The sequence below is a fragment of the Lepisosteus platostomus genome, chromosome 11, assembly GCF_059453375.1.
Source record: "Lepisosteus platostomus isolate fLepPlt1 chromosome 11, fLepPlt1.hap1, whole genome shotgun sequence".
Lineage (NCBI taxonomy): Eukaryota > Metazoa > Chordata > Actinopteri > Semionotiformes > Lepisosteidae > Lepisosteus > Lepisosteus platostomus.
The window spans coordinates 6729627-6756123 of record NC_142621.1 but is presented as its reverse complement, the minus strand read 5'-3'; the positions used below and the strand labels follow the sequence as shown (position 1 = coordinate 6756123).

General features: G+C 37.5%; 1 protein-coding gene across 5 annotated transcripts in view; it reads left to right on the top strand.

Moving 5' to 3' along the window:
- The window catches only part of astn1 (astrotactin 1), a 257440-nt gene that overhangs the window by 53934 nt on the left and 177009 nt on the right, over positions 1–26497 (top strand). For all 5 annotated transcript variants that reach the window (XM_088598148.1, XM_088598147.1, XM_088598145.1 and 2 more), the window contains exons 3-4: positions 21396–21783; positions 22712–22861. In XM_088598148.1, coding sequence (XP_088454274.1) covers positions 21396–21783; positions 22712–22861 — 538 coding nt within the window. The remainder of the gene's footprint in view (positions 1–21395; positions 21784–22711; positions 22862–26497) is intronic.

Here is a 26497-nt window from a genome sequence, read left to right as displayed (position 1 = left end):
GTTTTTGGAAACATTTAACAATGTTTGCCCATTATTCTGAGTAGCCATTAGAGCAACCATTTCAATAGTACTCTTGCTAAACAAAGCCTCTGCACTGGGTCTCTTGCAGTGGTAGAAGGTAATCTGGCCGCCTGGTCTTAGTGCAGGTAAAATTCCCTCTCCTCGCATCACTGGCTCCTGGCCTGTCTTAATATTGTTTATATGAAACTTTCAACTGCGGGGTGCCCATGGTACTAAGGGGGGTTGTTAGTTTCTCTGACTGCCTCCATTTTGGGGGCCCTTAATTAGAAGCTTGGAGGGGAGTACCATTAATGAAGATGGGTGGGGAAGGCTGGGGAAATAGTTATTTTTGTTTTTGTGTTGAATGTTGTTGTGTTTAGGAAACTAAAAATAAAATGTTCCCCCAAAAAAGCAAAAGCAGCTGTGTCCTAAAAGTTCTAATGTTTCATGACATGTGTTTCATAGACCGCTGTCTTCTGTGACAAACCGGCGGATGAATCCTGCTGTTTGTTCCCAACACAAGGTCATTACTGCCACCTTTTGCTCCTCAGTAGCATCTTTTATTGTGAAGGTGAAACCAAGCATATAATGTTTGCCTACAGGTGATTGCTGTTTTAGTGAAACAAAGATCTCTGGGCTTTCTGGGCCTAACAGCAGATTCTTTTCTCTTCTGTCCCCCTGTGGTTTTCTCTTTTTCAGTACTACACACCAAAATCATTATAAGTAATGTATTCTCTTTCACAGTTGTCATTCTGAATGATTCACAGAATGGAGTACAGCAGCATTAGAGATCCACATCACGCATTAGAGTGTAGATGCTCTGCTAATTTGTTTTTATCCTATTGGCAGGCAAGGCCATCACTTGAAAAGAGTTAACATTGTCCACACGTGTTTCTGCATTTGTTCAGAAGTTTTCTGCTGTTAAAGGTATTACCTCTACCCTTCCTTATAATATAAACATGAATGTATGTGCCTGACAGCTGGCTTTTATTACATGGGTGCAACCACTTCTGAGCTGGGCTTGAGCCTTTCTGAGCTCCTTCAGCAAGGATCAGACTGTTCACAGTGCAGATGGAGCTATGGGCGTGATCAGCCAATGGGAACAAGATGTGAATTTGCATTGACTGGGATTGGATGCTGAGGTCCTGCTTTCTTTAAAAGGTTGTAGAATGCAGATGAAATGAGTTGTGAACTAAATATGAAAAGAGGATGAAAATTGGAATGTCCTGAGGCACTTAATGTAGAAAATATTTAAGGTGGCATGTGTGCCAAGCTACAAATGCCAAGCAGTCACCTGAAAAACTTTTTACGTATAAAGTACCTAAACTGATAATACTTTCTTACACTTACAGTATATAGTGTTTTTCTGGACACTCCACTAAATGGGGACTCTCTTCTATCACCACCAATGTGTAGCACCTTCTGTACCACATTCACAGTAATTCAAGAGGATTATTGGGACTTAGGTTTGGGCTTTTCAGTAATATACTGTACTATTATGTTTGTGGTACTGTATATGAACACGTGGGCTACTTACAGTATGCTTTTAAGATGAAAGGCTGTCCTTCATCTTGTAATGCCACTAGCTGCTGAGGGAGAGTATATTGGTCGGGGTGTTTAGACACGAGGCTTTTGATCAGATAAACTACCTACAAAATCAGGAATATCTAACAAGCTAAGCACACCCCAGTTGAGTGGAGAGTCCAGTTGAGCTCCTCAACTTATCAGGCTAACGAGACTGAAATTTTAAGTGAAATGACAAGACAGGATAGGGGCAAGAAACATCCTCCAACATCTCTTCATTTCAGAATTCCCCCTTGATGAACTAAAACATATCAGGAATTGAGCACTGAAGGAACTAAATTTAGGGAAAGAGCTGTATCGGAGCTATTACAATTCTTTTTTTTTTTTGCTCTGACGGGTAGTTTGTCTTATTTTGATGCATTTTTTTCTAGGGACTCCAGTCTGTCTCCTTTTTAGTGTTATTTTTAGTTTTAGGCTCACATGCTCACATTTCTTTTATGAAGGCAGTCCTGATTACCCTTATTAAGATTTATGTCCAGTTCTGTGTGGATTAGGTTAATGCCAGGGATCTAGTGGAGAAGGTTGAGCTCCAGAATGCCTTTCTAGTCATAAACATCAATGTTGCTGGTGAACATTAGTTCTTATAAATTTATCTTAGGTATTATAAATTAATAAAATGCATTTTATTGTAATAAACCTTTACCTTCTGTACCTTTTAAGCTTTTGGCTATTTGTCTGCCAGCAATTGTTCACATATTTGACATTTAACACAACTAAACCTCTCCATCCCTAAGTGCTACTAGTACAGTACCTCCCTTGTAAAGCCTTATAAAGAACATACAGTATTTGTATCTTCATAGGAAGTGCTTGAAGTGGCTCAGTGTGAACTGCAAAAGTGGTTTTGTATCGGAATCTCAAGGAAACACTAGTCAATGTAAACTATTTTGTGTTTGTTCCCCATTGATTGATTTGCATTTAAGTACATTTAGCCACAGTAAGCGTTTTGTACAGTACATGAAGCATGATTCACATTGACAGGGATTTTTGCAATAAGGCTAAATGTAACACATTGTATATTAATGAAAACCCTGATTTTTATAGTGGAACTCAGAAAGGTTGAGAGAGCTTAACATTTATACATTTTTCAAGTGATTGCTTTGCATTTGACTATTTTACGATTACATTACTCCACGCCAAGCATTTTCTGTGTTACATATTTTAGAAGTGTCCTGAAAAAATGTACTTAGGTGAAATAACATATAGATCCCTGGAGAGAGCTAAGGTTCTGCAATTTTCAAAGTTTCCTGTATCATTTGTGATGATTTCTGTTTCCTGCTTAGGACGTATTGAGGTGAAGCACAATGAGGTCTTCATTCATGACCCCCTTCCCGACTTTAAAAATATTTCTTTTGCCATCATTATCCATTCACACAGACTCCTTACATTCTTTTAAAAGCAAAAGTTCAAATTGTCTCAAAGTTATTTTTCTGGTTTTCATTAACAAAAATGTCAAGTTCATAGTGAGATATAAACACCTCCTATTATTCCCATTCCATACTGTATGCCTTGATTTTTAAGACGCATATTAAAAATATGCCAGTATGGAAAAAAAAAATTCAGTATCATTTTCTGCTTTTGTTTATGTGAGTCCTCTCTTTTGCTCAAAAAATGGCTTTTTTCAGATATGTCAGATGTACCTTTCAAACAGTCTTTGAGATATTCTGTGACAGACTGCCATATTAACCCCATCCCCAGACACAAGCCAATACTAGGTAGCTTGTGAGGGCACTGAGTCATGGCTTGGTACCATCTCATCCCGGCCAGTGTGAATTAAGTTTTACCCCGAGGGCTCGGCTCAGATGCGCTCATGTGAAAAAGACATACTGTACAGTACATTACAAATGTACAGTTTCCAAACGTGAGTTTAATTTCCTTTGTCTGACTTCAGACCCTGTGCTATCAACACGATAAAAACGAGTTGCAGGCCCACATATTTAAATACTGTTAAACTTTTTAAATAAAAAAATGTTCTCCATAAAATTAAAGCTTGTGCATTTAAAAGATAAATAGGGTAAACATACTGTAAAAAGATAGATAAAAAGGAAAATAAACTAAGAAAATACAATTATATTATAAGGGTTATTAAACTCAGCCATAAGACTTGTAGATTGCCTTGTTTTACATGGTCCATTTAATAATTTTCCTTTAATGAGTCAGGTTTAGAGATTAGAAAAATGTATGTTTTTTTCCATATTTTTCCAATCAGCCACTAAATAATCCACGTACAGTAAGTAGCGCATGGCCTGGTTTATTAGTCTTAAAACTTGCAGATGTTTGGACTATGCTTTGTTTCTCAAAGACAGCACACCAGTATAAGTTGCTGTTTCTTCTAGATGAATGATTTTGTCCCTTTATTTTGTTTTTCTTGGGATAATACGTCTAGAAATTAACCTGTGATTTAGAGTCTTTCTCAGTCCTTCTTTTACTCTCACATCAGACGTCATACTCGGCAGTTATTTAGCCGTCTGCAAACATACAAATACTCTATTTTTTAGATGTACAGTCAGTGCTTGTAATTTCCTCCTCCAGTGGGAATTAGAAGGATTGGGTTTCTCGGAAAACTGACAGTGCGGCATTAAGAAAACAGATAGGAAGAGGAGCAGAGGCAATAAAGAAGAAATCAATTTCTTTGGCAGAGTCTCCAAATAATAAAAAGTTAAAAAACTCTTTATTGACACGAGAGGACAGAAAACAAAAAAAAATAGAAATTTCAAAATGAAAATGGTTTTTATCGTTTTCTTTCTGCTATCGTGTTCTTGCTTAGAGCGCAAGCTTCATGGTGGTGTGTAAACTAGTTTTGTTAAGAAGTAGCTACTGTATTCTTTTTCACAACACCAACCTTGCAGGGCAATTTAAAATGGTCTGTCTTGGTCGGAAATATTGCTAGTCCTCTCCCTGTAGTTTTTTTTTTATTTGTCACCTGTCAACTGTGACCTCAGAAGGCGAGAGAAACGTCCCCTGCATGGCCAATATGTTTATTGCTTCTTTTGGATCAATATATCTGAATACTGCCAATTTAGCACTCATTGCAGAATTGATATACTGTATTGTATTTGGGAACTAGCTCTTTGCACACTTAGGTCTTTTGTGGGTAAAGGTGACCAATGATTCGCGAGTGTACTATTTCTAACAAGTCAAAGGTTGTTTAAAAAAGTAAAACATGAATGTTAAAGGTAAATGCAAATATTGATATCCATTTGGGATATTTGTTACTGTACTTTGAACAAGGGCATATCTGCAGTATTACTGTATGGAATGGTAAAGTATAACTTTTACAAATGATTAAATTTTTAGTGCATTTACATTAATTATAAACTAAACAATCCTTCATTGTTATCTTTGTCTGTTTAACATCTTTGAGTGTTTTTAATTGCATTGATTGTCCTTAATATACATATTTAAGAAACACATTTTCTTAAAGTTATTATTGTGATACATTTTTACAGTGTTCTACTGTTTAATACTGTATGTGACTATGGTTCAGCATCCAAGAGTACTATACATGTGACTATGCATTTTTCTTCTCATTTCTGGACGCAGTCCTTCATTATTCAGAGAAGAGAGTTTTGCAGAAACAATTTTTTCCAAGGCTGTGTCAAGTCCTTATGGGACAAAACCTTATTCTCTTCATCATATTCAAACACTACATTAGACCGGGGCACTTGGTGCATCACAAACAATCACAGAAGAGCCAGAGAAAAGTGTAAACCAAGTAGCCAGGGTATAGTTCCTATGGGAAATATGATACATTTCCCAAAGCTATAGTCCTACACATTGTGATCATTTTTCCAGTATTCAAGGGCTTGCTATAGGCATAGTTAATTTTTAAAAGCAAAGTTTGTTTAAAGGGAAAAGCTCTTTCTACTCTCTATCAGTAAAATAACTGCAAGCTAAAAATCACAGATATTACTTGTAGAAAAAGATGGAAGCTTTACATGCTGAAGTTGTCCAGAAGGTAAAATATCAGAAGCAACTTTGTGTTTTAGTCATATTTTATATCTAGGCACAGCTTTGATAAAGTATTTCTTCTAGTGTCTAGTTAGTTATTTCACAAATGCCATCTGATTAAGAAAAAGTTCCCAGAGATAGGAGTCTCTTGATAGTGCCAGAGAAAGACAGTAAAAGTAGTTGTTTGGTATATTTTCACTTTCTAACAAAAGTAAACTTTGATGTATTTCGGAAGTACAGAATATGGCACCTTATCTAAAGTTGTGTGTAGATAATCATAATCAAAATCTGTCCCTATTTATGATGCACAAATGAAATGCAACAGTCAGAGCAAATGAATCTAAATTTAATATTTTAAACATACTGTAGGTATCAAACAAAGTCTTAGAAAATGCGAACAGAAATAGAGATTAAAGAATCATGGTGGGTATTTGGTGGGAAGTGTGACACAGTCACACTACAATTTAGTTATGTGCTGTATATGAGCTTTCTGAAATTAACACAGGTCTGTCAGTATTGATGCATAAACCTGAGCAGCCTACTGACTGGCTGCTGTGCAGTTTTCGACAAACAATAGCTGTTGAGTTTCCTTTTGTTGCTGGTATTAAAGTTGTTCTATTGGACTCGGATATGGAAAAAAGGTTGGCATTGTAATCTTACTGCTGTGTGGTCTTGATTTGTCCCTTGGGAAAATCAGCACTTCTGGGTTAGCTTGGCAATGGTAAAATCTGTTGGCTGCAGGACTTTGTCAGAGTATCACTGAATGGGAAAAATGTGTCCTTAATCTGCACCAAAGGCTTTCTTGTGTTATAAGAGATTTCTTCCCACATCATCACAATTGTGCCACCCCAGTGTTTGGCTTAAATAACAGAACAGTCAACATAACATTCACCACAAATAATCTCCACAAGTTCTGTTTTCTGTCGAGACTTTAAGGAGCGAAACAGCTGTCATAAGTGAAAAACTGCACCGTTTTGACACCACTGAAGATGTACTATACTCTGGATTTCAGAAGATGGTGATATTGTCTCTCACCTGTCAGCTTGTTACCCCTGAACAGCCTGCATGTACGTATGCAGATTGTTTTCATGTACACAGTGACCTTCAGTCTTTCTTCTTGGAAATTTTGGAAATGTAGCAACTCTAGTCTGGAAACTGTAGGGATCCAGGACTAGGATGGTGTCCTTCTCGCCTTCCAGGATATAGCCTGTCCCTCATGGAGCCAGACTTTTTTATGCTTTTTATTTCTCCTGATTACTGAAGCAGAACATCTCATTACCTGAGCTGGTTCTCTCAGAGATAGGTCTGCCTTCTGTCATATCACTAGCAATCAAGTGATCTTCATTTCTCAAGGCATGGTCATTTATTTAACTGTGCTTGATATATTAAAAACATTTTTTTTTTGAATGGTTATTTATACAGATTCTTAATCAAGTCTTTTTCTATTATTTTTAGTTTAAGTCAAATCCAAACACTGACCACCTGGTCATATCACTAGAGCTTAGTATTATGTTATCCCAAGAAAAAGATGCCACTTATGTACCCAGTGAAGACTTCATGTGAAATTTAGATTGTTGCATGTTCATTGACCATTGGAATATTATATGTTTAAAAAGAAAGTAGTTGTAGTAATACTTGATTCAAAGGTTTATATGATTAATAATATGATTAGATATTAAAGAAGCTCACCAATAATCTTTTATCTACAAGAACTCCCTAGCACCTGTATTTGTAGTGCCTGTGTTCTTTTGTTAATCCCCTGGGTTTGCTAATCACATTGAATTTTTCAAACAAACAGCAAAGGAAATTGTTTTCAAGGCCATGCCACAAATCAAAACACTCTTGTAATCAGGGCTGGCATTTCATTCTTCCAGATCTAGCTAAATTTACTATTTGATTTAAAAGGAGAAAAAGGGGGGTTTGTATGGAGAGAGCAACTGTATATTTTATGTATTGTGCCAACATACACCTAATGAATACTTAAACATCTTTGTACTTAATTTTATTGCAAAACATCTGTATTTTCTAGTTATACCTGTGTCTGATCATGCTTCATATTAACCTGTTTTGTGACTGTGGATTGTAGACATTTAGCATCTTAAATTGTTTCATTTTTTTCTACAGCTGATCATATCTCAGGGTCAGTTGTCTTCAGAAAAATAAATACAGTTTCATAAGAATTTTGAAATGGATTATCATGTTTTTCTGTGATTTTAGTATACCTGAGTCTGTGCTTGTCATGGAGTGCTTGGTCTTATTCTTCAATAAATGCTTATGATATACTGTATAATAAGCATCAAAATAAACCATTCTGTGCCTGTACATTTTAGGAAAATAAATAATATAGAGTAGATGTTGGAAATTGATTTGATATCTTTAGTATAATTTGGAATAATTTATATTTCATGACTGACTGTGATTCCTGAGTGATTGTGACAGTTGCATAATCACTAAATTGCCTCATTAGTGAGAGTTGCTTGGCCACAGGGGAGGAGGTGTTTTAACCTGTTGAAAGTCAAGCCTGGTGAAAATCACGAAAGAAAACTTCTGTAAGGAACAAAATGTCATGCTTGTTAAAAGAATAATGCCTTAATGCCATTGGCATATTGGAGAATGGAGCAAAAAGTCAGGTCAGTTGTACTTGCCAGCGGTGTAGACTTGTCCACTTGTATGATAAATCAAAGTTTTGTGTAGGCCACTCTGTCAGCGAGTGTGGCACAGAATGCAGAGTAAGATGCCAGTTATTTTTATTAGATTTTTTTATTAATTTGCTTAGCAGATGCCATTTTCCTTATATTGGCAGAGTGAGAGAAATCACAAGCACTGTCCAAACAGATGAGTGTTGAGGAAGGTAGTCAAGGAACTAAGCAGTTGTAATTTTTCAGTGGGTAGTTCCACTACTGTTGTCAAGACAACGCCGCAAGTTGTCTTTTGATAACTAAATATGATCATGAGTCCAATGGTTCATTATGGATTTTGAATAGGGTTATGTGTCATGTTTTCCTGTGATTTTAGTATGCCTGAGTTTGTGCTTATAAAAAGGGCAGTTGGTCTTATTCTCAAATAAATACTTAATCTCCGTTTCAGGGAGGATGAGAGAGAACACAGGTGCTGTCTAGACAGACGAGTTTTGAGAAGATGCTATAAGGTGGCCAGAATCTGCGGGGTTCTGATTTCACTGGGTACTTCTATCACGACAGAGACAGGGGAGTGAATGAGCAGTTCCCTGTCATGGGGGAGCAGAGGTGAGGAACATGTAATCTGGCAAGAGGGTGGAGAGAGAAAGATGAGGTACTGGGAAGTGGGGCCCAGTGGTTAAGAATGATTGTGTTGAAATGGAGTGCAGCTATAGGGAGCCTATGAAGGGACCAGAGTAACTGTGTGGCATGAGATAAATGAGGTGGAAAAAAGACCAGGCAAGCGGTAGAATTCTAAATGAGTTGGAGAGGACAAATAGCAAAGGCTGGGAGGCCAGCCAGGTAGGAGCTGATGCAGTCCAAATGGGACAGTGCCAGGGCCTGAAGTAGAAGTTGTGTAAACAAGTTAGTGAGGAAGGGGTGGATCCGTGGATATTGCTCGGTAAGAAAAAGCAGGAGCAGACCAGGGTAGAAACGTCATGGAAATAGGGAAGAGTAGGGTCAAAATAACACCAAGTCTCTAGACGGAAGAGAGGGTGGTGGAGTCAAAAGGGATAGAGAAGGAGAGGTCCACAGAAGGGGAAGAAGAGGAAGGGAAGGAGGTCAGAGTTAGAAAGGTTTTATCTGATCTGATGGGAGTGCTTCCAGGGGGAGATGGCTGAGAGACAGGCATTGAAATTGGAGGGAATGAGAGTATCGGATGGAGGAAAAGAGAAGAATGTATGAACATCATCTGCATAGAAGTGGTATGGAAAGCTATGTGAATATCAGTGGTCCTAGGCAGCAGATATAAAGAGGGATCAGCAGGGGGCCTAGCACAGACCTTTGGGGGACACCAGAGGAGAGTGAGGCACAGAGAGCCAGCCATGCCAGGAGGGTCTGTAAGTGTGATTGGCCAGGTGGAAGGAGAACCAGAAATAAGCAGTGTCACTGACTCCCAGATCAGCAAGTATTAAAAGGAGGACTGTGTGATACAAAGTGTTAAAGGCAGCAGAGAAGTCAAAGAGCATTAAATCAGCTGAGAGGGAAGAAGCACAAGCTGATTGAAGGACATTGGAAGCTGCAATAAAGTTATTGTATACAGTTTTCTGAATGTAAAGCTACTGTAAGTGCCACGTTTCTTTTGATGCTCAGTGTAGTATGTGTGAATGACTTCGTATTATTGATTACTGTACAGTATACAAGTGAATTATATAAATCCCCAGATTTAGAGGATTATTTAACAAATTTAGTATCGCAGTAAAGGAAGTGAAATCACAGATCAACTTGGAATAAATTCCTTTTCCTGGCTACTGTCTGCTATAGGCAAAATCCATTCTGAACAGGCATCAATTTCAAATTAGTGCTCTTATTACACACAACACATAAAGAGAAAGACTTGAAAAGATAGTTGAACAGAACTGTTTTTCTCATCTCAAGGTCTTTTAAGAAACAATATGGTTTTGTTAGTGCGAGATTTGTATCTAGTCATAGAGTTAATCATATTATTGAACTGTTTTCAGGTTTCTTCTTAAAAATAACGCAAAACATAATGAAATCCCATCAAGTTAAGATGATTGATTCTCTTCTCAGGGGGTTCTAACCTGCAGATTTGTTCTGTTGCATTCTTTAAAATCCAAGCAAATCTGTGTCTGTTAACCCATTGCACTTTTTATTGCCAAAAAACAATTGATACATTGTACCGAAATCCCCAGTGATGCGGTAAATTGATGAGGGGATGTTTTGGCCTGGAATTGCATTTTCCATGTCAGAATGGACTAAAGTGTATGTGCTGAGCTGGCTTATTTGAATGCCAGTGTGAGTTTTTGACAGCTGCCTGTGCCTTCACAGTTATGATGGTCTTAGATTTTATCATCAGGGAGTGTATTCAGTATGGACGATGGGGATTTCATACTGTATGTTGGAGGTATTTGGACGAGTTGTTGGGCAAAAGCCCCTTATTACTGTAGTTACGGCAGTTAAGGATTTTAAGGATTTCACGTCTTTTAGGATTGAAACGGAGTTCAGTACTGAATGAGAAATACAGTATAGACATCATCATACGGATTTAAATGAGAAAAAAGGGAGAGGTCTAAAAAAGGCATACAAGAATGACAAATTTTCCCAAGATACCAGATGTTTTCTTGAAAAAAATGATGGTTGTTTAAAATACTGTAGGTCATTGGTTTCTAAGGATGGTCGGGTGGATTTTAGGGTGTTTTACAATATGCAGTGTGATTGATGATATTATTATAAAGATAAATATTAATCAGTATTTTAAATAGAGATGGGAGATATGAAAAGGCTCCCAATTTGACGTTCGTGTGCATTAAATTGGTAGGAAGAGGAGTTCCGAACGCTTTCTTTCTTAATAACCTTGATTTAATGGATTTCCATAGCCTTCTTTTTAATTAAAAAAAGAAAAAAAATTGCTGATAAGAATATAAAAAGTGTTGTATGGTGAATATTTTAAAGCTATTCCCAGTTGCCTGTGATAAGCCAATGGATTGCTGAAGATATTAAGAAATATATTAAATATTGATTACAGTTTTTAAGAGTGGCTTGTAATTTCATTTCTTTTTAGAAGATAGAACTTAAAATAAATATGCATTGCATTATATTTTTATAACCTGAATTTCAAATAAGGCGAGTGTATTTGATTGGATGCATTGTCAAATCATACTACATCAAACTCAGGCTGAGATTTCTTTTTCAAGAAAACATTCTTTTGCAAGGGCTTGAGATGATGTACAGTATCACAACTTTTAGGTCAATGTTTAAAGGTTAAAATCTACAGTATATCCTTTCAAGTTGTTTCCCCTCATTGGTTTCCTAGTAACATCCAAGTGAATACGAAATAAAATAACTGCTTTTAATTGTATTTAATAGATGAATGTGCTGTGCAGTCCTTGTATACAGGTGGATGTACAGGAATACAACAAAAATAAGGCAAGAATAATCAGCAAATCAATAAAAAATGCTAGACTACAAGACCTCTTTTGTTGTAAAGTGTAGGTCGTAATTATTAATTTGGGCCAGTTTTACTTACTGTTTCTAAAAGAAGAAAGCACAAATGATTTGATGTATTTTGCACTTAGAACATTTTAACTACTTTACAAGCAAATTGATCTTTGTTTGATGAATTGTGCAAATTGTGACGAGTAATTGTTACAAAAATAATAATGTCTGCAAGAGAGAGGAGCTCATTTGGCCCATTGTGTTGGTATGGTTTTTTTAAAAGCTAAGTGATCTGAGGAATTCCTGCACCAGTTTCTTGAAAAAAGCCAGGGATTCAGCTTCAACGACATGGATTGGTACTGTAGATTGTTCCAGAGTCGCACAATCCTTTGTGTCAAAAAGCCCTCTTTTTCTCAAAACTCATACAGTAAAACAAAATATTCTGTGAATTCTACTAGTGATTTAAACTTTAGATTAATATGTATGCTTTACAGTATATATGTGTACAGTATGTTACAGATTATATTTTATACAGTACATGTATGTGTTAACATATTGATCAAGTAGCACAGAGGAGAAAGACATTAAACTTCTGGCTGTTCTTGAAAGCGAGAAAATTTTGAATGGGTTTTTAATTGCTTACTCTTGTTTTTACTATTGAATAAACACTGAATATTGATTTTGGCTGTGACAAAATCTGTTTTATTCTTAGTATTTTACATTCTTGTTATTACTGTATATGCATTTTCCACTTGGACTGGTATGCTGCTGCAGGAGTAAAATCAATACTCCAACAATTTTTGACAGCTTGCACTCAAGAGTTCTAAATAATTATTTCACATTTTGAGTGGTTAAAGCATCCAAAATACATAGTACATTTGTGAAACCTGTTGCTTGTTATACTGATTTAGAAAGCCTGCAAATAAAAAAATGTTTTGAACATCAGTTCAGTCAGTTTGAACAGACAACAGCTGAAGGTTAAGATACTCATTGCACGAGGTGTCATTTTCACATACTCAGTATAATACATTACTTTCTGTCTGCCATACAGTATACAGTATCTGTAGGTGGATGGTGGTTATCAACCTAAGCCTCTCTGTGCTTTTCATGAACAGAATTTAGCCAGCTTACTATAATAACTTTAAGGAAAAACATACAACTTCCTGTATGTGACAGTTGTAAAATCCAGTTTTTGAATACGCTGCCAAGCCTTAAAATATGCTTACACATGCATCGTTTCTGTTAGACAAGCAAGCTTGTGTTCCACTTTTCAACTTTCGGCCTTGTCTGATATACTGTCAAGCTGGTTGTTCATGGTAGTGGAGAAACATGAGAGACTGTAATGCATTAGTTTAATCATTTTAAAGAAATCAATCGAATTTAAACAGGTTAAAAATACATATATATGTGAAACTGGCTCCACTCTCTATTAGCTGGTACTAATGATGCCATCACAATGCAATGCTTCCTGGTTCTGTCATCATTAGCTTACTTAAATTTATCTTTGTGAAGCAATAAAACTCTCTTCTCCTCTGTCAGAGATACTGCTAGCAGTGTTAGGTTTATTCCTACGACAGCTCAATATATTAGTATACTCCCACATCCATTATTTGTCACTTAATTTGATTACACTTGTCTTTGCTTAGACTAAATTACCTTGAGTTTAATCATATGTAATCCTTCCATCTCTTTGTTTAAAATGTGCCTTGCCTATGTTTAATATGATTTAATACATCTGTAAATACACACTGCAGACCTATTTCCTGAATGTTTTAAGCTAGTCAAGTATTTCTGCATGTGTGCAATCTGTGATACACAGGCCAAAAGCTGTGATACACTGTCCCTGTCACGCCCTCTACAGCTAGAGGGCACACCTACTCTGTCCTATTCCTAGTTTCCCTGTGCTTTGCTTGTCCTTCTGGTGTGTCTGTGTCCCACCTGAACTACTTCTGGTGTGTCTTTGTGTGGGGCTATATATGTCCGGGTCACCCTTTCCTCCTCGCCCAGCATTGAGGGTTCGGATGTCCTGAGACCCACCTAGTACCAGGTCGCCCTACGTCCATGGCATGAGGGCATTGGTATCTATCCTGACATCGTCTGACCTCCTGAGCCCAGGTTAACCCCCATTTTGCCGCTACGCATTGGGTCTTTATTGCTCTCCTGGCCATTCAATGGCATGACTTTCCGACATCCGTGACAAAAAGCTGAACCATACTTTGACCCTGCGATCTTTGTTTTCCCGCATCGCTTTGGGCCTTTTTTTTCAGTTCTCCTATTCTAATCGCAAGATGCCACTCCTGCCATCCGTGCCTGTGAGCAGGTCATTCAGCGGTATGCTTTCATGACTTCCGCGTTCGAATACCTGGCTTTCCACGGGAAGTCACTCCCCCCGGATTCCCTGACAGAATGTTGAACTTATTTTTCATCCGGTGTGCAGTGTTTTTCTATTTTTTTTGTTCCTGGGTTTTTTGTTGTTACTTTTTTTTTTACTCTTGGTGTTTGGTTGCCTCACTTCCTGGTTTCCATGTTCACTGGTCTCTCTGACCACTGTTTCCCTGGACTCTTGGTTCCTATCTGATGTGAGTCTTTCTCATGTGGTTTGTTGCCCTGGTCTCCCAGGTTTATTTTTGTGGTGTGTGCTGTTGTACGTGATTTTTGTGTCGCTCCCCAGAGCCCCGCCTGGCCCCCCTTTCCTCTACTCAATAAAGGTTTTTTACCTCGGAGGAGGGGGTAGCTCTCAGCCGTGGACTCCCGGAGGTTTCCTTTCAGTTAAATGAGGTTTTTCCTCTCACCAGTGCTGTGTAGCTCATTTGATTTTGGGGCGTCAGGAGCGGCCCGTGAAGGGGGGGGGGGTACTGTCACGCTCCTACAGTACTCTGTCCTGTTCCTAGTTTCCCTGTGCTTTGCTTGTCCTTCCAGTATGTCTTTGTGTGGGGTATATATTTCCGGGTCACCCTTTCCTCCTTGCTCAGCGTTGAGGGTTTGGATGTCCTGAGACCCAGCTTGCACCAGGTCCCACCACATTTGTGGCCTGAGGGCATTGGTTTCTATCCCAACAGCTAACCCCCATTTTGCCCCTATGCATTGGGTCTTTATTGTTCTCCTGGCAATTCCACAGCATGCCTTTCCGACATCTGTGACAGTCCCTTGTTTTTTAGAGTTTGCTTATGAAAGACTTTTTGCCAACATTTTTACTTTTTAGCTTGTGAGGTATATCTTGCAAAACACTATAATCTACTACAAAACAAATTGCCAACAGGGACAACTAACAGTGCTCAACAAATTTAAGATCAATTTAAAAGATAAAAAGTAGTTTCTGTTCACTGAGTATCCATTTGTAATGAAATGCTATGTTCTTGACAATTCTATACCAAGCATTTCAATCCCACAAAGCACTGAAAGACAATAGCAGGAGAATAACAACAAAAAAAATCACTGAAAACAATGTTCACCTTAAAGTTACAATAAAGTGGGAGAAATTATGTGTTTGAACCACCTTTTCATGGAAAAAGTTATCGGAAATAGATATTGGAAAATTATGAAAATGGCAACATGGAGGCAAGTAAATTGTATGCTTGAGATACAGTAAGTGGAGTCACATAAGATGCTATTTTCTAAAATGATACATACTGTATGTTCCTCCTTGAAATGAAACTGCTTGTTGTGTAAATATTGACATACAGTATTGTTGTAGTTATAGTGCTGTACTGTATATGGTTACTTTTGTTCAGGTTTTCTTTAGGCAAATGGTCTTCTTCAGTGCACTCATAGACTAAGCATTATGCAGACTTTGGAGTGCTATGAAATATTCTTGAAAAGCCTTACTTTGTAAATATCAGTGCTAAAAATGTGTATTCCTTAAAAAAAGAGAAATTCTAACCGCATGGCTAGAAAAATTGTCTCCTCTAATAGCATTCTTGGATTCTTCCCAGTGGTTTGTTTTTAAGATCCCCTCTTTGCAAATGTCAGGTATTTTGAATAGCTTTCAGTGCTCTACATACAGCACTCATTTAAATCATTAAAGCATCCGGAGTGCAATAATGATCTTCATCCTTGCCTAACTGGATTAGAGGTAAGAATGCAGGTTTTCTCAGATGATTTGTTTGCTTTTATGACACATGGAGAGCAAACAGCATGGAACCTCTTATACTGCAGTGAATTATTTTTATATAAGCCTTCTGAAAGCATTTTATTCCAGTTTCTATTATTTTGTATTTTAAATGCACATCACCATCTGCAAATAACAAAGTTCATGATTTAAAATACTTTGATTTTTTAAGAATTTGAATCTGTAGACCTGTTCTTTGAACTATCTGTTTTGGGTCCTTTTTTATTAACAAATTCAAAACATGCATTTAACTAACACAGCTCACTCAGTGATCACTAATGTCACTAATGCAACTGATACAGTTGATAGAATCAATATTTATGCTCTTACATGGTAAATGATGCATGTTTCTTGCAGACTTTTTTTTTAATTTGCAGATACCTTGTTTATGTAATGAGTCAGTACAATGACCAGAATTTGATTTTACTTCTATATATATTTTACTACAGTCTTAATTTGATAATCTTAGGTTCCATGTTTTATCACTTGAACAAAAATATAATGTACAGTACAATTTTAAATCTGTAACTTGAGCTATTGTTACTTCACGTTTTCAGTTTATTCTACCTAGGAAGATTACACAAATACAGTATACTTGAACTATGCATTGTATGTTATTTTATATATTTTATATTTGTTATTTTTTCAAAGAATCATGAACTTGTAAAGTCCACAGAGTGTGTATGTACAGTATATAGATTTCAATGAAATACTGAATAATGTAAAACATGTACAGTACAGTATTCTTTCCAAATTGTAAAGGTCAATTATGTCACATCACACTTTTTTCTTGTGGAATGCAGAGCAAGTTATTATTGTACTGCTTTGATAGAAAACTAATTAACAGCGTTAAAAAGGTCAAATTCTATTGGAAGCTCCATAACAAAATGAATCCCACAGTGTTTGCAGGATCAAATCCAGATTTTGCTGTTTGCCAGCAGTGGTAGGTTCTCACTCACAGGGAGGACAAAATTTTTATTTTTAATTAGGGTTTGGTGACTGTGGACTGCTGTTGTCTAGGGCATCTATAACATACCTTGTGATTAATGAGTTGCCTGCAAGACTGGCCTGTTAGAGTGGATGCTGTGTCTTTTTTCCAATTGACACTTCACTTGGACTGTTTTCCTTTTACAATCCACTGTGTGAAATAGTGATAAGACGTCAACACACAAGGACCTGGGGACATGAGTGGAAATTAAGTTGAATGGCCCCAAAGATAGAAAATAGGAGACACTTCTTTTACATGGAGGATTCCTCTGGAACCAAACTCCAAAGTATTGCAGTTGAAACTGATTCAATGACCTCTAAAACTCTCTTTAAGAGTTCGGGATATAAAAGATTATATATATAAGATAGCAACCAAACAAGGAAGTTTGAACGACCTTCTCTTGTACAGTATATTCTTGGTGACGTGTTTATAGTCTTCCTGGAACTTCAGCCCTGTAATTATATAATAATAATAATAATAATTGCTTACACTTATATAGCGCTTTTCTGGACACTCCACTCAAAGCGCTTTACAGGTAATGGGGACTCCCCTCCACCACCACCAATGTGCAGCATCCACCTGGATGATGCGACGGCAGCCATAGTGCGCCAGAACGCTCACCACACATCAGCTATCAGTGGGGAGGAGAGCAGAGTAATGTAGCCAATTCATAGAGGGGGATTATTAGGAGGCCATGATTAGTAAGGGCCAATTGGAAATTTGGCCAGGACACCGGGGTTACTCCCCTACTCTTTTCGAGAAGCGCCCTGGGATTTTTAATGACCACAGAGAGTCAGGACCTCGGTTTTACGTCTCATCCGAAGGACGGCGCCTGTTTACAGTATTGTGTCCCCGTCACTATACTGGGGCATTAGGACCCACATGGACCGCAGGGTGAGCGCCCCCCGCTGGCCCCACTAACACCTCTTCCTGTAAGAAGGTACTGTAGGAGCAATTCTGATGGAGTTTAATTTCATTATTTAAAACTCAGGTTAAGGAGATTACATTTTAATTGGTTGTGTTCTCTTCTTCTCCCCTCTTCCACTAGACTTTCTGTATCTCTTCTCTGTTCTTTTACGTCTGGGACCCATTCATTCTCCACGCTAGCACCTGAGTGGTGGAATGACCCGCCATTAGTCATTCATGCTTCAGTCCGTGACCTGCAGCACCTGCTCTGAACCCATCTGTCCTGACACCAGCTGTGGTCTCTGAGCTCTGAGGCTGGCAGTTTGTTGACTTCTATTCACTGTAGACACAGCTCTGTTATAGTTTAAAGTCCACACTGTTTGTACACCATTTCATGTTGTCTGGCACTGGCAAGCTCTTCTCACATGTCCTGCTCTTATTTCTCATTTCCTTAGCTTGTTGTACTGTAAATACGCATTACTTTACATTACATACAGTCTGCATGCTATATAAGGAAAAACAAAGTATATCTTACTGTAAGTCACCCTGAAGAACTTTGTCTGTCAAGCAAATCTTCAAAAGTGAAACATGAACAAGTGGAAACTATGTGGAAATGCATTTGAATCCGAGAACTGGAGGGACTTTTTTATACAAAGATTTGAGGGGGTCTAGAAACGAAGCTCCCCAGCTCTGTTATTGAAGTTATTGTTATTATTGCCTGATGAGATGCTCTGATCAGTTAGCTGTGTAAAACCAAATGAAAAAATACTCATATTGTATTATGCAAGAAAAAAAAACTCTAGAATTTGTTTGGTCAAATATTTTTAAATAGGAATACTGTGCTGAACTTTTGTGAAATGTGGAAATTCTTTTTTGTATTAAGCTGAACAGAATTTCTTGTTAGCATGTTGTTTTTAAAGCTCTCCATTGCTAGTTGCCCCAGATATTTTACCTTACAAATTGAGTAGCCCATGTGGTAGAGTAACTAAATATTAAGCAGATTCAACAGTAGTGAAGACTTGTTTCTTTTCTTTTCAAGCACAGCTTCTTGTTGGTACTGTTGACATTTTGAAAGTATTTTGACTGAATTTGGAATTCCATTTTACTGAACATATAATGTTGTCTTTTTCTCCAACTGAGATGGCCCTAGAGTCATTGTTACTGGGGCATATCTAACACCAGAAGTGGTGGAACAATAATTTAACAGTTTTGGGAGCAGAAAAATCTAAATAAACTTCCCCTAAAGTATCCTTTTTTATTTCTTTTTCGTATAGATGAAATGCAACTGTGATCCATATTTGTGTTTTGTTTTATTGCCGCCCTTTATTCTGCAGGGAAGACAAATAAGACGCATAATTTGCTTTTAGAAAGCACTGTTGAATCTTTACGTTGATGGGAACAGTTGAAGTGCTTTTATCAAGAGCTCTGGAAGTCATTCAGGGGGTTTGGTGCTTTTAGGCAGCAAAAAAACAACCGTAATAATGATGAATGTTAAAATCACCAGCCATTTATTTTAGTGCAGGCCTTGTCATAGTAAGGAACAATAAGCAGGGATTTACAGCAGTTACATGTGGTATAATGATCAGATACAATAATCAGGCATATTCTTTCAATATGAAGGAGGTGTCTGTTATTAGGCTAGTTTTCCTTGTTATTCTAATTAATTTAAGGGGGGTAGCAAAAAGTTGCAAAGCAAAATACGAAGCAGTTGCGGACAAAATGACAAACACAACCATTTTTGCAGTGTTTTTTCCTGAAGTACGGATGTATTTTTATAAATGCATTATTTATAAATAATTTTATATCCTAATAATTGCTTAACTGTAAAAAGCACTGTATTAAAAAAAAACAAAAAAAACAAAACATAAAAACCTTTACTTAAAAGCTTTACTGAAATAATTGTACTGTAAAAGGATCAAATTTAAAAATGATTGCATTCAGTATCAAATCAGCCTTTCTCAGGTGCACTCTCAGCTCACTTTTCTGAGCTAGAAATTAACTCTTTTAGAAAAGAAGTAAATCTGTTTCTTAGACATCATAAGAAATTTGTTTATACAGTACATCTATCAGTATCTAGATAGACAGATAGACAGATTATTAATCCCGTGAAGGAAATTATCTGTACAGAATTATAAAATTAGTAATTTTGCACCAGGCATTTACTGAAGTTGAGACTTCCTTTCCACTAAATCAGCACTGTAGAGCCAAACAGATAAACTCTTTGTTTTTTAAAATTCTAAATCATACAGTTTGGTATGACCCAGTTAATTGTATGAGGTTGCATCAGTCTCTTCACTTAATAGTGTTTCTCCTAAAGACATAGCACCAGTGCCTATTTCCTTGTCTGAGCTAAAGGACATGACAAAGGGTAAATCTCTTGGTGTTGATGGCATCCCTCCTGAATTTTGTCTGACATTTGAGCTCCAATTAGTCCCTCTGCTGCTTAAAATAATACTGTATATGCTGCCATTCAGGAAGGTTCATTTAGAATGGATGTTAATACTGTTGTTACTGTATGTCTCTGTCATTTAAAAAAGAATAAGATTTTATTCATATTCCTTTGTTTTGCTATCTCTACCTGTTTTGGTTTTATCATGGTATTCCTGTATCTTTGTGTCTGCTTCAGGAAAGTCTAGTCTGTTTATATAGTCATCAAGAATTGTGTTTTGGCTGCATAATTCTGCCATTAATTACTACTTGGTGTTTGGTGAAATGAGTCACAGAAAACATGTCATTCTTACACTCTATTTTCTATAATTGTGAACCCCTTATAGGTAATTCCCACTTCTTTTCTTGACTTTTCATACTCTAGCAGATATTTTTAAAGAGTCTTCACCCATTTCAGGACCTACGGTTTCTTTTCAAATTGTCTGTCAGGACTTCTCGAGCACAACTTAGAGACTAGCTTCCCCCAGCAACCTTATTGTCTCAGTTCATTTATACCCAGAGCAGCTGTTACTATTTGGAATACAGATGTAGGAATCCTGAAGAAAAGTATTTTAGGTGATACACTGTAAGTATGGTTTCCAACAATTCAAACTGAGAGAGTTATTTTGAATTTTTGTCATACCATGCACTTGATCACATGAAAAATTCTGTGGACATCCTGTCTAGGGAGTGTAGTTAGTAAGGGTTTTCAACATCTGGCTGTTTTAAGGTTTGAAAACGGGTTTCTTCTTTGGGTTCTCTGTTCTCAGCAAGGTTCCATTCCTTGCTCTCCCCTTGTACTCTTGTTGAATGATAACTCCAATCCTGACCTCATAGCAGCAGAAATAGATTTGGTTGGCTGCTTTCACCCCAACTAAAAAATGTTGGTGCTGCATTGGGGGCCTTTTCATTCCTCCTTCTGACATTATTGGATTGAATCCCAATCTTGATATCATTTATATAGAGCTTCCAACTGCTTGTACCCATGGTGCCAGTGTCTGTTTCTTCTAAGGAGGCTTCAGATGACGTAGCCATGCATAAACACTGCTAACCCTAATACCAAGTGCAAATGAAAAATACACACATAGTAAAAGATAGTGTTCTTGGACGCAGGAGTATAGCAAAAATACAAGTGTTCCCCTGGTGAATACAACCTTCATTTTTATTAATGTGCTTTGCCTGTTCACTTTTGAGATATCGGTGTGGCCTGATAGTTCTGTGGTGTGCTGCTGTAAAATGGCTTCAACATTTTCCATCTCAGGGGAGACTACAGTGAGTCGTGGTTTGCTCAACGGGGTGTAACGTGAAGTGCTTTGAGATTCTTGACTGTGTTTAAGAAGCTGGTTGTTCTCTGCCGCAGGGAGGGATGATCGCGCTGCTGTTGTCCATCCTGTGCCTGGTCCTGATCCTGTACACTCGGCGTCGCTGGTGCAAACGGCGGCGTGTCCCTCAGCCCCAGAAAAGCGCCAGCGCCGAGGCCGCCAACGAGATCCACTACATCCCCTCGGTGCTGATGGGCGGGAGGGAGAGCCTTCGCAATTCCCGCGGGCAGGGGCACAACTCCAGCGGGACCCTCAGCATCCGCGAGACACCCATCCTCGATGGCTATGAGTATGACATCACCGACCTGCGGCACCACCTGCAGCGCGAATGCATGAATGGAGGGGAGGACTTTGCCAGTCAGGTCACCCGAACATTGGACTCCCTGCAGGGCTGCAATGACAAATCTAGCATGGACCTCACTCCTGGTGCGTAAGACAACGACATCAATTCAGATCTTAACCTGATATGCCTGGTGACTTCTACTGAAATGATTTTAGTAGAATATACTCATGTACTGCAGTAATGCTTTGACCGGTAGATTGTAAAAAAAAATGAAAAAGTCTTTATCTCAAGGCCAAGAAATAGATGACACATGATTTTTCCATGCCTTTCCTGAATGTAGTGTTTGGATTAATAAAGCTAAAAAATAATGAAAAATTTAAAGAATTGGAATAAAAGGTTCTAACTTCACTGTCAAATGTAATACTTTTCAGTGTCATGCCTTTGAATTTTACAGATGATTCTTTAATGCAAGAGAGACATAATGTCAAAGGATATTGAAAAGACTTTGAATAATACTTTCACAAACTACTCTACATTTTAATCTGAAAAGGCCATTTTGAATATCTGTTTATTCAGTTCCAGAATTGAATTATAGGTTCATTCCAAACATTTTTCGTAATTGTTTAAGCAAAAATCATCTGAAACACAGTGCAATCCATTTGTCTTAATTTTAACTTTTTAATAAACCTTAAAATGAAAGTAAAAAAGCCTCAGATGATGGTTCGCATAAATATGTGTATAATGGGTGAGTTATTTTAAACTGGCAATAATACATTTCCAAATGTCTGGAGGCACTGAGCAGCAAAGGATGTGCTACTGAATTAATTTTAGCTTCACTTTTCATGCTTTTACCAATTATTTTTTTACAATAAAATACTTTAAATTACAGAAGATTGGCAATTCAAGTGTAAAAGGACCTTTTTTTTGTCAACCTTATCTATTACAATTTTGGTACAGCATGCCAAAACGTACACAGCTTTTTGATCTTGGCATTACAGTGAGAATTCCTGTTTGGCTTAAGCTTTCCCTACACTTCTGTATTGCTCCTAATTGTGTGTTCTGTATCATCAGGCAGTGACAACACAAAGTTGTCCCTAATGAGCAAGTACAAGGATAACATCATTGCCACCAGTCCTGTAGACACCAATCACCAACAAACAACTCTCCTTCCTCACAACACCTCCAGTAATCAGCGCAAACGCCTGTCTAACAAGACAAGAGGTGAGTCATCTGTTTCCATTTATAATTGCTTTTTTTTGCTCATTAATTACGTGCTGTAAAATGTGCAACATGTAATCGAAACCGTGATCTCAGAAGCACTGCAAAATGCACCTTGTCGTCAGAGCAGGCCAGCGGGTTCAGTGTTCATACTCAGGAGGTTTCCCTTCAGCGATAAAGACCTTCCTTCTGAATTGTTCCAGCCACTCTCAATACAAACTGTCTACACCCTCTCCCAGTTTCCTTTTCTACTAGAGCAGATGCCGAGAGTCAGTTATGTGCTGTCTATTCTGCAGAGCCTGTCCTTGGCTTCCATATACTGTACAACATTTTTATCCTATAGAATCCCAGTACAGTGTTAATACTGTATAAAGATGCCAGCCACTTCATTGACCACTGAAAGTCCAGCTACAGTATACTGTACATCTACAGTATGCAAAAGACTGCTGTTTCACTAAGGTCCTAATAAAAGTAATTTTTATATTGATTAGACTACTTCACAAGTTGCGAAGTTAATAAAATTCTTGCTGATATTTTGCTTGCTGAAAGGAAGATATGGAAATTAAATACAATTTTTCACACTTTGAACTTTTTATATTTGGTTTAGTTGCATGGTTTTGCATGATTTTGCTGTAATAATAGCCTGTTCATCTTGGGGTCAGGGAAAGAAGTGCTGTCTCAGAAATGAAGGTCCCGGGATTCTTTCTTGTCACTAAAGTCTCGCTTTTAGCAAATGGCACAGCACTGAGATCTTTCTTTCTGTAAATGCTGATTATTCAATTAGGAAAAAATATTTTTTGCGTAACCCTGGAAGAAAGACACTATTTTCTGTTTAAGGCAATGTCTTTTGCACCTCAACTTTAGAAAGCATATAACTAAAAACCAAAGTCTTTCTTTATCAATAATAGAATTGTGTAAACAATGACCAGTGGCCATAATTGAACAGTAAATATGCAAGCAGATACGATTCATACTTGATATTGTGAGAGGACAGTGAAACATGGGAGAAGAATGAGTGAATGAATTTGATACACACTTGCTAAAGATTCAGTATTTTTTCTTATTCTGTAACAAAATAAAAGCACTTCCAGTCCTGAAAATGATCCATCTATTTTCCAATTTTTCGGCTTCTCTGTCGCTTGGAGTTAAAAACATCCTTTGGTCTCCTGCTTTCTAAACACAATTTGTGACAGCCAGAGGCAGGTATGAAATGGAGATTGCTACCTTTAGCTTTCAGAATTAGACATTCAACATTAGCATATTTTTTTCTCTCTCTCGTTCAGTGAACTCATTGTTTATTTGCGATCCCTGAGAAGAATCTAATGTATGTATAAGGATGTAAAGAGATATAAGTTTTATATAAATCTGTTTATGCTTTTGAAGATTTCTTTGGAATTCACAATGGTACTTTTTTAAAACATGTAATGTAACTCTCTGCAGCAATATTTTCCATACGACTGAGATTGATTTGTGAAACAAATCATCTCGGAATAAAGTATGCCCTGTATTTAATATATAGCTTATCAATGTGGCTGGTTTGTGTTTTACCCCAGATCTATCATTGGTTAAAATATGATCTATCACAGAATAAAATCTGCAGAATGGTGTCTTTCAGACAGCTGGGTGGACTGTCCATGGTACACTATGTTGTAATATGGGCAGAAGGTAGGATAATGTCAAATAATAACTAAGCAACACAGGTGCCTTTAAATTAAAAGAAAACAGGAGATGTACGGACAAAAGATTCAGAATTTCACTTTGACAGAAGTCTTTCCAAGCTGTTAGCATTCAGGAGCTGTTTATACAACCCAAGATACCTAATTAAGTGCTGGACAAAAAAATAAAAAAAGGCATCTAAAAGCATATACTGTAAGGTTCAACAGCTGTAAGTGAATCAGGATTTAAGTATAAACTGCCAGTCTTTTTCCTGTGGCAGTTATGGCCATTTGGACAAATTGGCCACATCACTGCCATGGCTAGAGCTACATTTTTGGAAGGGAGGCCAATTCGAGGAACTTGCTGGGCACAGTCATTGACATCACTCTGTGATGTTGAAGGTAGTGAAATCCAAATTCCTTGATATCTCCCTTGGCTATTCTGTTTTCCTCATCACATTTTGCTGTGTAGTACCTCCACGCCATCAGCTTTTAAAGTCATTGTCTTGCAGATATCTTGTCACAGTCTTTAGAAGATGATTCTAAAATCTGGTATTTCTAATTTTGACTTGTTTTGAGGAGTTCATCGGCCAGTTTAGAAACTACATGTAAAATAAAGAAATATCAGTCTGTGATATCAGGCTGTGTCCAGTTAATCTTTGGCTTTCAATCATTTATGGTCGAGGCTGACTAATGGTAGTGGATACAGATTTACAGTATGAAACAATTAAGATTCATTCCTAGCAACCACAGAACTCTGTTCTAAAAAGGTTTTTATTCTCAAGCTATGTGTTGAATTCCAATAGACACTTCATCTGTTGAATATTTAAAAGAACCATTTTTTTCTCCACTTCTCCATGGTGATTTACACTTTTCATCCCTTATCTAATGGTTAAAGCAACTGTGTTGTCTGTTCTGGGTACTGAAAGGTGTTCAGCTAATTTCTTTGAAGATAACTCTTTTGTTCTTTATAATTCTAATCAGAACACATTTTTTCTTCTATCAGTCTTTTTTAACTTTTTTTTTTGAGGATTCACTGTGTTTTAAGGCTTGATAATAGTCCTTGAATAACGGGTTCTCTCATCCTATCCATAGTTTCATTGGATGTTCATTCAAACTGTTTTAATTGGATGGAAGGGTTTATGTCGCATGTATGCAACATTTCTTGCATTGAAGTCTTTTTCAGAATATGCTCAGATTTAACTATTCACAAAAATTCCGTCTTAACGAGGAAAAAAAGTTTTTTTTGCAGGAGGATCATATGCAGTGAACTTCCCGTACAGACAAAGGGCATCACTTAGGGGTATTCACCTTTTTTTTCTCCAAACGTTGTGTGGTTCATTGAGTTTCATTGAGTAATGGCAATGTTCCAAAACAGCCTTTCAACTGAGTTCATTTCAGTTGAACCAGACTGAGACCTTTCCATAGTTCATTTTCAAATTACCCACACTCAAAAGTAAGCGTGAGTTTATGCTTCTCCATCTACAAGGAAAATTTAGATAGGTAATATGTAAAATCACAACATGGATTTCTGCAGTGCTGGCCAAACTGCAAGATTAAGGTAGGACAGTTAGACTGGCAGAAGACCATGGAGCTATTGGATTGGCAGGGCCAAGCACTGCCTAACCATTGAGTCTCAGACTGAGACTCAGGCAGAAACGACAGATGTTTTTTTTGGGGGGTAGGGATCGAAAGACCTAACAGCTGAAGAATGAGTGACCTTCCTTGCATAGATGGAGGTAGCGACGCTGAAATGACTTGGCAAGAAAAGTAGGATGATAACAACAAAGAGCTCTGAAATTGAATTGAGTTTTGAAGGTGTTGGGAGGTGTGAGAGAGGGTGAATTTCAGAGTTGAGTGTTTCCAGGGTGTTAACTGGAATTCGAAATGATAAAATCCATTCTGTAGGTTGTCTAGTAGAAATTCCACGAATGGGTGGTCTGAATGACTAACAAGCATGCTGCAGATGGGGGGGATGTGGATA